Raw genomic sequence first — 15,466 nt, 5'->3', positions numbered from 1 at the left:
ATATTGTGCAGAGCCAAGTCCGGGTAACCCTATATATCACCTCAAACATTACTTCATTGTGGTAGAAGCATTCAAAATCCCTTCTCCAAACTTATTTGAATCTGCAGCCTAGTAACCCAACAGAACTGATTTCTTTAACTGTAACATAGGACCCAGTGACCAGGTCCCCCTCTGCTCTCCCAGTCTCTGGTAACCACCATTCTCCTCTCAGCTTCTGGGGAAACAACAGTTTTTGACTCCATATGGGACATCATGAGTACTTGTGTTTCTGTGCTTGGCTCATTTCACAAAATGACCTCAAGTTCCATCCATGTCCCAATGACAAAACTTCAACCTTTCTATAGATGAATCAGATTCCACTTGTACTCAGGTATCACATTTTCTTCATCTGCTCATCCATTGATGAATATTTATAAGCCTTCCAGCCCTTGGCTATTGTGAATTGTGCTATAATCAACATGGGAGTAGAGTGTTTTGAAATATTTCATTTCCTTTAGATATACCCCTAATGTGGGATCATTTGGCATGCCTAGTTTTGACTTTGTGAGGAACCTCCATGCTGTTTCTATCGTATCTTCCAACTAATGGTGTGTGACTCATGAAATTGAGTTTTCCACCCTTATAATAAATAAGCGTAGATGGTCTGGACTGGGAATCACCAGCACACATTGGGGGAGTCCAATAAATTGAAAGATGGCTTTGTGCCATTTGGGGCTTATTAGGTGAACCAGTGTACAGAAAAGGGGATTGCTGCACTGTCAGGCAATCTTTTCCATACCCTAGAAGCAGCATTACTACTACCCCACCGGGGCAAAGGAGACTCACTCCAGAGCCCAAAGGTTCATTGGGACTCTTGGCATACCTGGTGCCCTGTGTCTCCATTCTGGAAGTCTAGGGTTCAGAGTCCTAACTAGTTCTGTGGAGACTCCACTGCTCTTCCTCTTGGGACTACAGAACCAAGAGCTCCTACAGTCCTCTTCTGGAAGCTCTAAAGTGTGCTTCCAACTAGACCTGCAAGGCCTCTTCCTAAGTTCTTTGGGCATGTATTGACTCAATAAAAGCAGGGAAAGGATTTGTCTCCTTTCTCAATGAGGTAAAATGCCCCCACAAAGAAGGGACTATGCAGGGGATATGGGCTAGGAGGGGAAAGACCAAGACTGCTGTCCATTCCAGGCCTCATAACCACTACAGAGGCCCTGCTATCCTCTCTGTGTTGCACTGGCTACACAGTGTAAGGTCTGGCTGGGAATGAGGCAAAATTGACATTATCTGGGGCAATATGGTGTCCAGAGGACTGTTTCTTTAGGATTAGTGTTTGCCCCCGCTTCTTAGCAGAGTTCCAGATGGATGCTCAGTGTTGCTTGGGCTGAGCTGTGCTGGTTATTTTTTAGTCACTCCAGTGTGCCGACATACATAGATCCTATTACTCAGCAACCCCACCCTTTAGTGTCTATTACTTTTGTTAATGGGAGACCGAGAAAAGAGGCAAAAGGTATCTCCAACTCTGGCCTGGAATTGTGCAAGGATCTTTTTTTTTTTCTTTCTGGTTCTGGGGATTGAACCCAGGATCTCAACCATCTTATGCAGGTGCCCTACCACTAAGCTATAGTCCAATCCTAGGCAAGAGTATTAGATGTACCTGTGGCACAGCTCCTTTTACCTGACTCTACCCTGCAGCAACTCCTGCTGAGATCTGGTTGTCCTTCCTTGTCTCTTCAGGCTTAGGTAAGTCTGATGTCTCATTGAGGGCTGACCTTGGTATCTGCTTTCTGTTTCCCTGACCCAACCTCTGTGAATGTACTTTCTTTAACTCTATTCATATTTCAAGTACACCCTCTCACTCCTGCTAGCCACTGACAGTTACAGAGAGCCTTCCCTGGGGGGAGGGGCAGGGAAAGGAGGGAAAGTCTTAGTTGATGACTGTCAAGGATTTATGGAATCAACGCAGATGGGCAGAAGCAAGTATGCTGAAGCTATCTGTCCATGTGTGCCAGACTGATGTAGGAAACTCAAGGTGATCACTTCTCAGTAGCCTGGGCCATCAGCTACAGAGACTATTATGGATATTATCTATCCCACATAGCAGGACCAGTCCCCAATAGCAATGGGACAAGGGACCCATTCTTGGGGACAAAAGTCTTTGCAATTATTTCCACTTGGTGCTTGAAAAAAGGACCAGCCTCTTTGGGGACCTCTGGAGTCCTGGGTCAATTTTGTGGGGTGGAGATCCACTTGTTTTTCATGTCAGCAAGGACATGTGGGGCTAGAGGCAAATACCAATGACAGAATGCTGGCCTCATGTGCACAAGGCCATGAGTGCCATACCCAGCAATGCGATCACTCCACCAAAACTAAACAACATGTGGACGTTTGAAAATTAATTGGGAAAGTAAAATGGCTGTGATGGAAATTTATAGGCCACACTGGGGCAGCTGGGTCCCACCACTTACTTGAATCAATCTCTCTCTCTCTCTCTCTCTCTCTCTCTCTCTCTCTCTCTCTCTCACACACACACACACACACACACACACACACACACACACAGAGAGAGGAGAGAGAGAGAGAGAGAGAGAGATAAAAGCAAGGAGAAGCAACACTGTGCAAAGCTGATTATGAAGGGATTCTGGTTGAACGAGTGTCTGAAGCTACACAGCCAAAGGTACTTCTGCACAGCTTGCAAGAGGATGAACAAGCCAAGCAAGGACGTGGGCACAAAATAGAAACTGCTGCTCTGTTGCCTTCTCAGAAGCTTGGCTCTGGATGGTGGGGTTGGGTTTTGAAATTACCTCTTTTCTCAAATGTTATGCCCCTTGCCATGAAAACAGCACAAAGAGACAAGGTGAAAAATACTAAGGGGTCTGTCTGGGTTTGGCAAGTTGTCTGAGACCCGGGGGCCCGGGCAGTGCTTCTCAAACAGGAGTGTGCTACCATCCAGGAATCTGGCTAACCTAGGTGCCTGGGCCCAGGCTGTCTAGTCTGATTCTAGTCTGTCTGGTCTGTAGATCTGGGGAGGGCAGGAAGGGGCTTCTAGCAGGTGTGGTTTGCCCTCAGCAGGAAGTCTAAGGAGCTTGGGGCATCCCATTTTCCCTCCAGAGAGCTCCAATAGGAAGTCTTCAGAACTCGTCAGAGCTCTTCAGATCTCTTCTTCCTGTGCTGTCATTAATAGCCGGGAACAGGCCCTGGTTGACTCTGTAACCCCATCCTAACAGGTCCCACAGAAATGCCTGCGGTCTGTGAGGTAGGTTTCTGAGGAAGGCTTGGCTGGAGGTAATGCCTCATAGCCACTTTTGGAGCCTGTGCCAGCTGTCCCTTTGTGCATCCCTCTGTGTGTGTGTGTGTGTGTGTGTGTGTGTGTGTGTGTGTGTGTGTGAGAGAGAGAGAGAGAGAGAGAGAGAGAGAGAGAGAGAGAGAGAGAGAGAGAGAGAGAGAGACAGAGAGACAGAGAGACAGAGAGACAGACAGAGAGAGAGAGAGACAGACAGAGAGAGAGACAGAGAGAGAGACAGAGGGAGAGACAGAGAGAAAGACAGAGAGATACAGAGACACCGACACAGAGAAAGGGAAATAGAGACAGACAGACAGAAACAGAGAGACAGAGACTGGGCATGCTCTGGAAAGCCACCTCAATATCATTTGTTCACTTTTAGGCGTCACCTAGCAGTGCTTTGGAAACCTTTTTCCCAGGTAGCCTGAGGTGCATGGGAACCCATGGCTTGAGTGTGGGTGATGGAGGAGGTCTGAGGTCCACAGCACAGGTCTCTTGATAGGGCAGCAAGTCCTACCCTGGAAGGACACAATAGATGCAGCTCACAGACGTGAAAAAGCTGACAATAGTGATGGTGATGTGTGTCAGTAGACCCCAGATGCTGTGGTGTCATGTACAGAAGGGGTCACCGTGAATGTTCTGCTGGCCAGTGCTGGGAGCTCTGGCTCTTGGAAGGCAGGGCTCTTTTCCTAGGGTGAGAGATTCTGGAAAGGGTGCTCCCATTTGCTCAGGCTCTCCCATCTTATCTCTGCAACAACCTTGTGAGGTAGATGTTACTCCCCTATTTTGTAGATGAGGAAATTGGAGCTGACAGGTGTTGATTTATTTAGGGGTCATAGAACAAGAACACAGGAGTTGAGGCTGCTGGTGTGGGGGGTGCGGGGGGGTGCAGGCTCTGACCTAGAATCCTTATAGCACGGTCATGGATGTAGGTGACAGTGTGTGGGAGAAGAGGAGGAAAGGAAGACAGAGAAGAGAGATCACCAGCAACCTAGTCTTAGCTCCCACTGTAGCTTGGCTGCTTTCACTGACAGATAGACAGACAGACATCCCCTTTCCATCTTACAGTGAGGAAACTGAGGCACAAGAAGTGCTGTGACTTTCTCAAGATCATACAGCCTTTGAGTAGCTGTAGCAGGACTAGAACCCAGATCTTGCCTGGAGCTCCTGGAGTGCAGGGCTTCTGAAGGTTCCTGGGTGAAGTAATTTGTGTGAGAACATTGTGGAAAAGTTAAATAGAGAAAGAAAAGGACTATATTCAGTCATGACCTGCAGAGCATACTCTCAGTCACAAAAAAACAGCCACAGTATTTTGAGAGGCAGAAGATGTCTGAGCTAACACATGAATCAATGCAGCATCATGCATACAGTGTGAATTACTAAAAAATTTCTTGTAAAAAAGACTTGAAGAAATATATCAAAATGATGGCTTCTGGGAAGTCAGACTGTAAGTGCTTTCCACTTCCCTTTCTTCTATTTATAGTTTTCTCTTATTATATCTATATTTCTTCTATATTTTCCCAGGTGTCTAAAATGCACATCTCATTTTTAACAGGAAAAATATATCCCTCTATATTTTAGTTAAAAAAAAAAAAACAAAACAAACCCCATTTGGAAGTAGCTGTGTGCCTTGTGAGAATTTACAGAAGCCCCCTGAATTTTCTATTCTTCCTGCCCCTCCACTGTTAGGCTGTAGGTAAGGGTCCTGGGCTCTCAACAGCTTCTCTGTGCTGTGCATTTGAAGGGCAGTCTCCTCCTGACCATTGTTTGCAGATCAGAGTGTCTGTTCTTTGTTCATTTTCCAAAGGTGCACAGGAGCCTAGACAGGGAACCATCACCTTGCAGTCTCCCAGTGGAGTCCCAGGATGGACCCCACTTGCCTGAGTCATGGCTTAGCACTCTTCTCCCCAGGCTTCCCCAAATTGCCTTGCCTCTAGCATGCTGGCATTTCCCTCTGGTGGTCATGTGAGAGCCAATAAGGTGAAGGTGAGCCTTCTCCATCTTTGGGTGGTCATAACCACTGCCAGCCTCCAAGTGCTTGGAGGATGTTGGCTAGGGTATGCAGAGGTGCATCCTGGGACACTGTGACTTGTCCTATGCCTCAGTCATCCAGGTGCTGCTCCTCCCAGGTGGATGTGGGAATGGCACTGTAGGGGTCCATAATGACCTTGGCACAGCGGATGATCATGACTACAAGGAAGAGGCAGAGGAAAACGAAGCAAGCCAAGGTCAGCCCCTTGTCCACATCCACATAGACTGGCTCGGGCGTGGGTTCCTCCATCCTGCAGCAGTGACTGTGGCCTCCCAGGGCTCTGGCCTGACTGGTACCATTTTCTACCCCTATAGAGAGAGTGAGTTAGTGAGGAAATTAGGGTCACTTGTCTGTGTAAGTTACCTCCAAGGTCAAGAGCTTACTGCTAAGGACACCCAACTTAGGGGCACTCATGGTCACAGTGCTGTACCTTGTAAGCAATCTTTATTTCCAGCAATATGCACCCCAGGGTGGTGGTGGTGGTGTGACAGTGAATCTCGGCAGGACATGGGTGGAATGGGCTGAGGGACCACCTTGAGGGCAATGCCCTGTAGCTACCTCCCATCTTAAAGCCCTTAAGAAGTCAGGAGGGTAACATTCTCCACTCAACAAATGCAGCGGCAGAGAATGATCAAAACACTTTAAAAAATAGGCAGAGAATATTTCTTAAGTATTCAGTAGAACCTGGATTTCTAAAGAAACTAGGCATAAACAGCCAGTAGGAACAGACAAAAAAGAGCTGTTGCTGTAGAGCAGTGAGAGGCAGGGACATTATTCTGGGGACTCCCCAGGGCTTGTAATGGGGCTCAGCCTTGTCTTGAAAGATGTGTTGGGGACAGAAGGTGCAAGTTGGAGCAGTTAGGCAGACCCCAGTCCTCTTCTGCTGCTGTAACATGTCTGGGCAGCATCCCTTAAGCACTTAGGGGTGCCTTACAGACTTTCAGGCCCAATGCTCTCCCTGCTGAGTGCAGGCAATCATACCTGAATTATGGGGACCTATGCGTTAAATAAAACTGATCCTGTGTTCGAAAATCCAGCAGAACCTCTGGCCCTGGGACTGGCCAGTTAACAAGTAGGTGGGCTGACACAGGATTGGGAGTGGGGCACAAGAGGAGGACTAGCTCAGTTCCCAGCAAGGCCAGTTGCAGAGCAGAGAGCATGCAGATGAGAGGCCTGCCCAGCTCTCCACACAGGCTCATTTGGTAAATATGGAAGCTTAGCTACAAAGCAGGTAAATGACAGCCAACATCCAACACCCCAACCTCAAAGCATCCTCATTTCCCCTTAGACCTCCTCTCTCCTCAGCCATCCCTGGCTGGACCACTCACCTGCCAGCTGGAGTGGTCACCACTTCAGGAAGACCCTGGGTTGAGCTCTTCCAGGAGGCAAGATGGACAGCTGAACATCACAGCTTGAGCCAATGAGTCAGTATGGCTTCACAGAGAGCAGAGCTGTAGGTGGCTGCAACAGAAGGACAGAAGACTGGTTGTTTCTGGAGACTTCTACCCCAAATGAGACCATGGCTGTACAGGAAGGAAGAGTGTCCCACAGCCCCTCCACACATTCCCTGGCTCATGATGGATTTTCTTTCTTTCTTTTTTCCAAATTAGTTTTAGTTTTTGAAAATTGCTCACAAAGAAATGGGTTTTATTATGGAATTTTCATAGACACTTTGCTTTGTTTCCCCCATCTTTCCCCTCCTCTACTGCTCTCCCTGACCCCTGGTGAGATGACCCTATTGTGATTTCATGTCACATTGGTTCTATTACCTTCTTTTTCTTCCCCTTTCCAGCCCTTCTTTACGATCTCTTTCCTCCCCTTCCCATCGTCCCCTTTGAATTTCATGTCCTATACTCCCTATGTATATACACATATATGAAATTAAAGTCCTCCTGGAAGAGAAAATACATAGTATTTGTCTTTTGGCATCTTGGATACTTCTCTTAACATAATGGTTTCCAGTCATATTCATTTTCCTGCAAAGATGATAATTTCATTTTTCTTTATGGCCAAATAAAATCCTTTGTGTATGTGTCCCATGTTTTCTCTGTCCATTCATTTGCTGATGGACATCTAAGCTGGTCTCATTTCTTAGCTATTGTGAATGGCATAATAAATATGGATGCACAAGTATCTGTGGTGTATTGTTGACTTAGGGTCCTTCCTTACATGTCCAGAACTTTTTAAACTTTTAAGTTTTTGCCAATTTGGGGGGAGGATATCTTCTAGAGATATTTTTCTCAATGTTCTCAAACATACAGAAAAGCTGAGAGAATTGTAATGCACCTTTCTGTCCTTCTCACTCTTGAATGTATATTAGGTAAGATGCAGATATAAGAACTCTTCGCCCCAAGAACTGCAGCATTCACATCAGTAACTGGAATTCACTATCTCTTCCTAGTTTCTTCTTCTTTTTTTAAATTACGCTTTCTATGTGAGTGTGTATACTCACACACATTCCATGGCACATGTATGGTGGAGGTCAGAGGTATGGGAGTTTGTTCTCTCCACCATGTGAGTTTGTGACTAATCTCAGACCATCAGGCTGGGCAGCCATCACTTTGGGCCTCTTTATAAAAGTATACTGTTTTTTATAAATTGAGAATTTCATTGATGAAGAGACTGGCAGGCAGGGAACAGACATTTATGGTCTCAAAGTGATATCACAGTGGCATTTGGGGCAAGTCCAGGATTCTGTCACCCCTCCCCGAGCTTCAGGCCCTGCAGCTAGCATGGTCTCCACATGGCCATTGAGTGGCTTTCTGAGAGAAAGAAAATGCTGAGCTTTCTGCTCCTGGGTTGCAGAGCAGAGCTGAGTCCTCTGGTTTTTCAAGAGCCAACTGAAGTTCTAGGCAAGTGGCCTCAGGTTAGTATCAGGTAGTTTGTACATTGCAGGGTCAGACCTCAGCAGACTCATCTTGTGACCCTCTCCTGTCTTGTCTGGCCCTAGATCTTGGCGATTCACCCCAGGGGAATATTATCAGTGTCTCCTGGCCCAGGGGCAAGTGCCAAGAATGTGGCCTCAAAGAGGTAGATTCCCCCATGCTACCCTCCAGATGGGGAATACCCATTAACCTTAATTACTAGAGGGCACAAGTCCCAGCCAGCTCTGTTTCAAAGTCAGGACATGACATCTGGGAAGGAATTCAACTTGGCACTCAGCTGCTGTGTCCTGGGAACTGAGCTGTAGGCTTTCACAGTCACCTGCTCAGTTGGCTCTGACATAACTGCATCCTCTTTTCACAGTGAGTGGCCTAAGCCAGTGTTTCTCCTCCATCTTCTAGCTGCAGGTAGAAGGTTCAGAGTTGGTGACTCAGACCATGGTAAACAAGTAACATTTAGGCAAGAAGTGGCTTTTGGGTTGACCCTGCAGACTGGTCAAAGCTTGTAGTATCATAGTTAGGTTGTAGAAGAGCCAAGCAGGAAAGACTCCTGCCAAATGCCATGGAAAGCTAGGGGTGAAATAAAGAATACAAATGCAGAATCCAGCAGCAAAGTCTGAGTCAGAGGTGTAGAAGAACCTAGGGATAAGGTGGTCACAACTGAGGGAGTGGACAGACAAGGGATTTGTTCAAATTTGCAACTACGCCAGGCCAAGTTGGAGATGCTCAGGGGAGACTCTCAGCCCATCCTCTTCACCTTGACCTTTCCTTAGAGAAACCTCCGTTGGACTCATAACAGCACTGGTAACATTTGCTAACATGCCAGTCACCACAATTTATACCCCACAAAGACCTTATTTGTTTGTTTGCTTCTAATCATGTAAGCATGAATTCAAACTCAATGAAAAGTTGTGAAGTCAAAATCCACTTGGTAGAGGGGCTAGAGAGATGGCTCAGGCACACACACACACACACACACACACACACACACACACACACACACACACACACAAATAAGGGCCTGAGTGGGACCTCCAGAACCCCACTTTAGGGAAAGCCAGATGTGAAGCCTGCTGGCAAGCCAGCCTAGTACCTATTTGGTGAGTTCCAGAACAATGAAAGAGAAGAGAAGAAACAAAAGGTAGACAGATCTTGAGAAATGATGCCTGATGTTGTCCCCTGGCCTCTGCATGCATGAACACACATGTACATATATGCTCATGTGGGTTCTCTCTCTCTCTCTCTCTCTCTCTCTCTCTCTCTCTCTCTCTCTCTCTCTCTCTCCCTCTCTTGCTCTCTCAGCTGCAGAGGGGCTAGGAATCTGTACAGATACATTAAAATAGCCTCTCAGCATTTAGAATACATTTCTGGAATTTCATTTCCAATTGTGTCAATTGTAAGTGCAGGTCTGTCATGGCTGGCGTTTGATGAGTGTCTTTGGTTGTGTTTGCTTGCTGCTCTCTAATTATTGCTCTTGTTTTCTGGGAGCCAAGTGGTTGCAAGGCAAATCCAGGCTTATTCTAGACAGTGTACTAAGGGTTAGTACTAAGCATTGATTTAAATTAACTTGAGATGACAACACATATTAGTGTCAGAAAGTATTGTGAGTGAAACTTACTCCAACTTCCTTCTCCTTCACTCAGACACAATGAGCCAGAAGCAGTTTTGTGGGTCTTGTTTGGTTTTTCATCTTTGGGGGGCAGGATCTCACTTGCTACTACAGACTGCCCTACTACCTCTACCCTTTAAGTGCTGGGATTGCAGACATGAACAACCATGCACACCTGGTGTACGTACCTTCTCACAAGGCACTATTGCTATCAGATTGAGATCCTACTACTGTGACTACTTAATCTTTCTGTATAATTTTTTATTTTCAAAATTAGCATACAAGGGGCTAGTTGTCATTTTGACATTTTCAAACCAAGTGTGTTTCAGTGATTCTCCTCCCCCATCTTCCCACCCCTGCTACCGCTGATTCCTCCTGTAGCTCCTCCTCCAGCATCTTTTTTAAAAATCATGTACCATCTGTGTTTCTGACCACTTCTGATCCTCTCATGTCAGCTATCTTAATCTCAATTACTTCCTAAAAACTCTACCTTCAAAACACTGTCCACACATGGATCTGGGGATAGAGTTCAATACGGGGCAGTGAGCTCGTTGAGGGCACTACCACCTTAGACCAGGGCTGGGTCTACCTCTTCTGGCCTCCAGATGAGAACTCATGTTTGGCCTCATCCCTCCAGGCACCAAGGGCACAAAATGAAGGTATTGAGAGAACGTGCCACTTGCCACCAGAGGGATGAGCAGCAGGCTGCAGCGACATTGTGAATTCACGCAGGGCAACACGAATCAGGGCTGACCGTGAGCATTAATCAGTTTGATCTATAAATAGAAGCAGAACTATTATAGAAGGTGACATGTCTGAATCACCTCCCCAGCTGACAAATTGGTTAAGTGAATGGCATTTTCTCAGGTCAGAGGGAACCAATCGCATTGTCTAGTGGGAATGTACTTAGTCTCTTCTCTCTTCTATCAGAACCTTAGCTAGACTGTCAGAGGAAGGGGATGAATGTATAGTAACAGATGACGGAAACCATGATGACCATTAGGACTGGGCAGAGCATGGGTGGAGGAGCGAGTGGGATGCAGTACTGCGGTCAGGGCTTAACTTCCAATATCAGGACATCTCTGGTCTTTCAGAAGCTTCCCAAGCAAGAATGCAGCATGTCACAGCACTGCCTCAGGTAAGAGAAAATAGTAGTATTCCCGCTAAGAGCACATGTGGTCATTGTACCACTTTTAATCACCACAGCAGTTTTTTATTTTGTTTGATTTTTTTGAGACAGGGTCTCTCTGTGTAACAGCACCTAGCTGTCCTGGAACTCAGAGATCCGCTTGCCTCTGCCTCCTGAGATTAAAGGCATGCATCATCACATCAGTTCTACTGTGTGGTTTTATAATGTGATGCTTATGCTGTTGGTCTCTTAGATTCCTCCTTGTTATTTCATATATACAACCTCCAGCCTCTGCATGTTTCTTTCCTAACAGCTCACTACCACAATTTCCTAGACTTTTTTTTTTTTTCTGAGACAGGGTTTCTTTGTGCAGCTTTGTACCTTTCCTGGAACTCACTCTGCAGCCCAGACTGGCCTCAAACTCACAGAGATCCGCCTGGCTCTGCCTCCCGAGTGCTGGGATTAAAGGCATGCACCACCACTGCCCGGCAACTTCCTAGACTCTTAACATTAGGCTTCTAAGGCAATATGTCCCTAAGGTACTCCATGTACAGAGCTGAAAGTACCTGGGAGTTGTCACCCTGGGGTGGCCCATAGCTAAAGACAGATGCTGTAAATTTGGGGAATCCAGATTACTAGTCTTGGGTGGAGACAAATTAGATTTATACTTTAGACATCAAAGCACCTTGGCACCAGGAGGCGAGAAAGTCTTTCTCCTGAAACTGCATGTTTACTGGGCAAACTCAGCTTGTCCTAATCCCATGATGGTTTCTCCTGGAGCACTCTAAGATTAAGCCCCATACATTGGTCATTATCTCAGAACCTGCTTTGATGGTCAGCAGACCCCAAACAGATAGACATTAGTTCTTTGTATTTGTCTCATACTGAGATGTCAAACTCCTACTGAAAGCCAGAGTAGGAACATAATGTGTTTGTGATACCAAGTTTGAATCAGACCTAGTCCTTGCTCTCAAACATTTCAGCCTACCACACCAAGTGGCAAACATTGCAAGAATTATGACACTGACACCAGGAAATCATGCTCTAGAGAAAGGGCTAAAAATGGGATTAGACAACCTTCTGATAATATTGAAGAAATTAGACATGCCACTCATGGGTCCCCTCAGCCATCTCAGCAAAAGTCAGGGTATCAAGGAGAGTGTCCAGAGGAGAGGCTTGCAAGACCCTTTTGTCTAGTGGAGTGAATCCCCATGACAGTCATGGGAGAGCCACCATGGTTTTCTTTTTTGTTGTTGTTGTTTTTTAAAGATTTATTTATGCACCAGATCTCATTACGGATGGTTATGCGCCACCATGTGGTTGCTGGGAATTGAACTCAGGACTTCTGGAAGAGCAGTCAGAGCTCTTAACCTCTGAGCCATCTCTACAGCTCCAAGCCACCATGTTTTAAGGCACCATAGCAACAGAAGCACAGCCCGCTTAGACTAAAATGGACAGAAGGAAATGAGAAGAGGCTGTGGACTCCTGGAATTCTCATGCTGATGAGATGTATGTTACTGCCAAGAGAAAAGGGAAGGGTCCAGGAGCACAGAGAGCAGAGAGGCTGGGTGCAAAGGGAGCCCCCTAACTGGACAGCAGGAGACGCTCAGGCTTCCGAGACAGGTCAAGTGTTTCTGGTCGGGTTTTGAAATTTCATGGAACTAATGACTCCTTTCCTCCTCCCACTTGTTTGTCCTCTTTTGAAATGAGAAAGCATTTCACAGCTGTTTGGTGCCCATCACACCACTGTACCTTTGGAGAAGTTAATTTGTTTTCCAGGTTCATAGATACAGAGGCGTTTTCCCTGGGGTGACTCATCCTCATGTCTCACCCTTGTCTTGCAGAGTTGATGAGATTTGGGACCTTGATGTGATGATGTGATGAGCTGAAAGTTGGGGGGGGGTGTTGAAATGGAATGGATGTACATAGGGACAGCATGAGTCTTTGGGGCCAGAGAGTGAACTATGGTAGGTTGAAAATTACTTACCACAAATTCACACTTGGAAGTTGTGGATGTTACAGGATAAAGGGATTTTGAAGATTTGATTATATCAAGGATATGTTATTCTGGGTTATCTTGGCTCTAAGTAATCTTAAGTATCCTGATATATAGGAGACAGAGGGAGTTTAGGCTATAGTAGAGGAGAAGGCAAGGTGATCACAAGCCAGGACTGATGTGGCTAAGGGCCAATAAATTTTGGCAGCTTCTAAAAGGAGAAGATAAAAGGAATAGATTTTTTTTTCTTGGAGCTTCCAGAAGTAATCCAATACCTTGATTTTTTTTCTTAAGGTACATTCTAGATGCTTTATTCCTATAACCATAACTAAATACTTTTGTATTATTTTAAGTCACCAGACTTGTACTAACTCATCATTGGGCCAATGGGAAACTCATAGGGGAGTCTTGAAAAGTTTCAGAATAGTGCACTTTTACTCATAATCCTCAATGATTTGTCTTTGAGATGTCTTTCCCTATCATAGTGGTAGTCACTTGTCAGCAATTTCAAGGACATCTGTGCCCATTTGTCACTGTTTCTGTCTGGTTACAATAAGCAGCCACTATCTGCTTTGGTTCCACTTTGTTTAGGGTGTCAGTATGCAGCTAAGACTGGCTAGTCCTTTAGATTCTTATAGCCAGTCTATAAAAGACACAGGCCATATCTGCGCTATTCCCCTAAGCTCAGAGAAATGGGAACAAATCAGCCAAGGGTCCCTGAGACCATGGTGTTTGCCTACCAGATGAAGCATGACTCACTGGCATATTGTCAGAAAAACTGCATCTTAAAATTGAACCAAGAACTAAAATGAGGGCAGGAAGTGTACACCAGCTTTGGGCATGGGCTGTGCCAGACCATGTCAGTCACAAAACTGGAGAAAGGAAGAGAAAGAAACTGCACAAAGCCAAGGCAATCCTTAACTGTGGTATCACAGAGGCTGCAGCACCAAAGTGAAGGTATGGATGCTTGCTCGTGAAGCTCGACATGGGCCTCCTTCTGACCTGCTGGCCCATCAGGCTGTGGAGCTCTACCTCTACATGTTGGCAAGTCAGAGCAAGAACACCAGGGAAAAAAGCTAGGTGATAACCTTGCTTGGCTTTGCTCTAGAAGACCCTCTCCTTCAAGCAGCCTTGGGGAACGCTTGTCCCTTACAGAATCACTCTCACATATAACATACTCACTTTTAGTTGATGGGGCACTCAACAGTCCCACAGATGGACCCGACCTTGCCACTGTTTATGAAGGGCATAAACAAACAAAATGAGTAATTCTATACAATTGTTCCAGTGTCATGTGAGAAAAACACACACTGTGGAGACACCTTGTGTGTGGGTGAAAATCTTGTGTACATTGGTGGAGGACCTTGAGAAAGGGTGAATCTCCCTGTCTGTAAAATAAGGCAGGTCTATCTTAAGGGGTTTTCACATGGACAAAAGGCAAGAGCTACCCTTCCCTGGCCTACATCTTCTCATAGTCTCCTACTAGCATAAGAATAGGATGCCCACTGGAAAGTTCTTGTGACTTTGGGCTTGACACCATGCTGGTCTCTTCTGAACCTGCTTTCTTCTTGAGCTTTGTTACCTGGGCTGACAGCAAGCATGAATCTGTGCAGTTAAGAGTTTTCTGCCTGGCCCAGTCAGGACAAATCTCTCTTACCCGCCAGTCCCACAGTCGCTCAGACCCAACCAAGAAAGCACACAAAAACTTATATTGCTTACAAACTGTATGGCTGTGGCAGGCTTCTTGTTATCTACTTTTTCTATCTTAAATTAACCCATTTCTGCTTATCTATACTTTGCCACATGGCTTGTGGCTTACCAGTGTCTTTACATGTTGCTTCTCATGGCGGCGGCTGGCGGTGTCTCTCCAGCCTTCTACTTCCCAGCCTTCTCCTCTTCCTTGTCCTGCCTATACTTCCTGCCTGGCCACTGGCCAATCAGAACTTTACACAGAGTGATATCCACAGCAAATCTGTGTTTCTTGGATTTACCTTGCTGTGGGGGCCCCTGCTCTACTTGGTTGCATAATTGGTGTGTAACTAGGTATCTGAATTCTCTTGTTGTCTCTGACCTCATACCCTATGCCATTTTGTCTTGTTCAATCTTCAGTCTTGGATCCAGCTTGGCCTACATGTTGCCCTACTAAGAGCATCCTTCTGGTGCTTACCCCATAGTGACTCCCACCATTGTTATTCACTGAAAGGGAGAGGACACCACAAAGCAGCACTCCACACCTAGCCTTTGCTGACACAGAAGAAAGCTGATTCCTGTTCATACTGGCTCCTATCTGATGCCTTCAACCTTCAACATCAAGGAGGGCTTTTCTGCCCCTGAAGTTGAGAAAACCTGATGCAAATGTATCTTCTGACAACAAAGGCCATCATCTACCCAAGAATTCAATTATACTTATAAAAAGAGATAAAAATAGAAGGAACATTTAAAAAAATAAATGAATAGTACCTTGAGATGAAGAAAGCCCCATGTCTTTAGCTTAGAAAGATTGAGCAAATATAAGATACTTCAGAGGGAAAGAAAATCCATTCTTCTTAATGA

The 15,466-nt window shown here is 45.8% G+C and overlaps 1 protein-coding gene across 1 annotated transcript in view; it reads right to left on the bottom strand.

The window, feature by feature from the left end:
- Window positions 1–4,066: 4,066 nt before the first annotated feature.
- Ctxnd1 (cortexin domain containing 1) overlaps window positions 4,067–15,466 on the bottom strand; it is a 48,223-nt gene continuing 36,823 nt past the window's right edge. Inside the window, exons 2-3 of the mRNA XM_036180124.1 lie at window positions 6,626–6,758; window positions 4,067–5,605 (exon numbers count right to left, since the gene is read on the bottom strand). Coding sequence (XP_036036017.1) covers window positions 5,367–5,546 — 180 coding nt within the window. The 5' untranslated portion in view covers window positions 5,547–5,605; window positions 6,626–6,758 and the 3' untranslated portion in view covers window positions 4,067–5,366. The remainder of the gene's footprint in view (window positions 5,606–6,625; window positions 6,759–15,466) is intronic.

This window comes from Onychomys torridus, chromosome 1 (assembly GCF_903995425.1).
Source record: "Onychomys torridus chromosome 1, mOncTor1.1, whole genome shotgun sequence".
NCBI classification, from domain to species: domain Eukaryota; kingdom Metazoa; phylum Chordata; class Mammalia; order Rodentia; family Cricetidae; genus Onychomys; species Onychomys torridus.
Note: the sequence above shows the minus strand (reverse complement) of the source record. Positions and strands in the feature narration are given on the sequence as shown.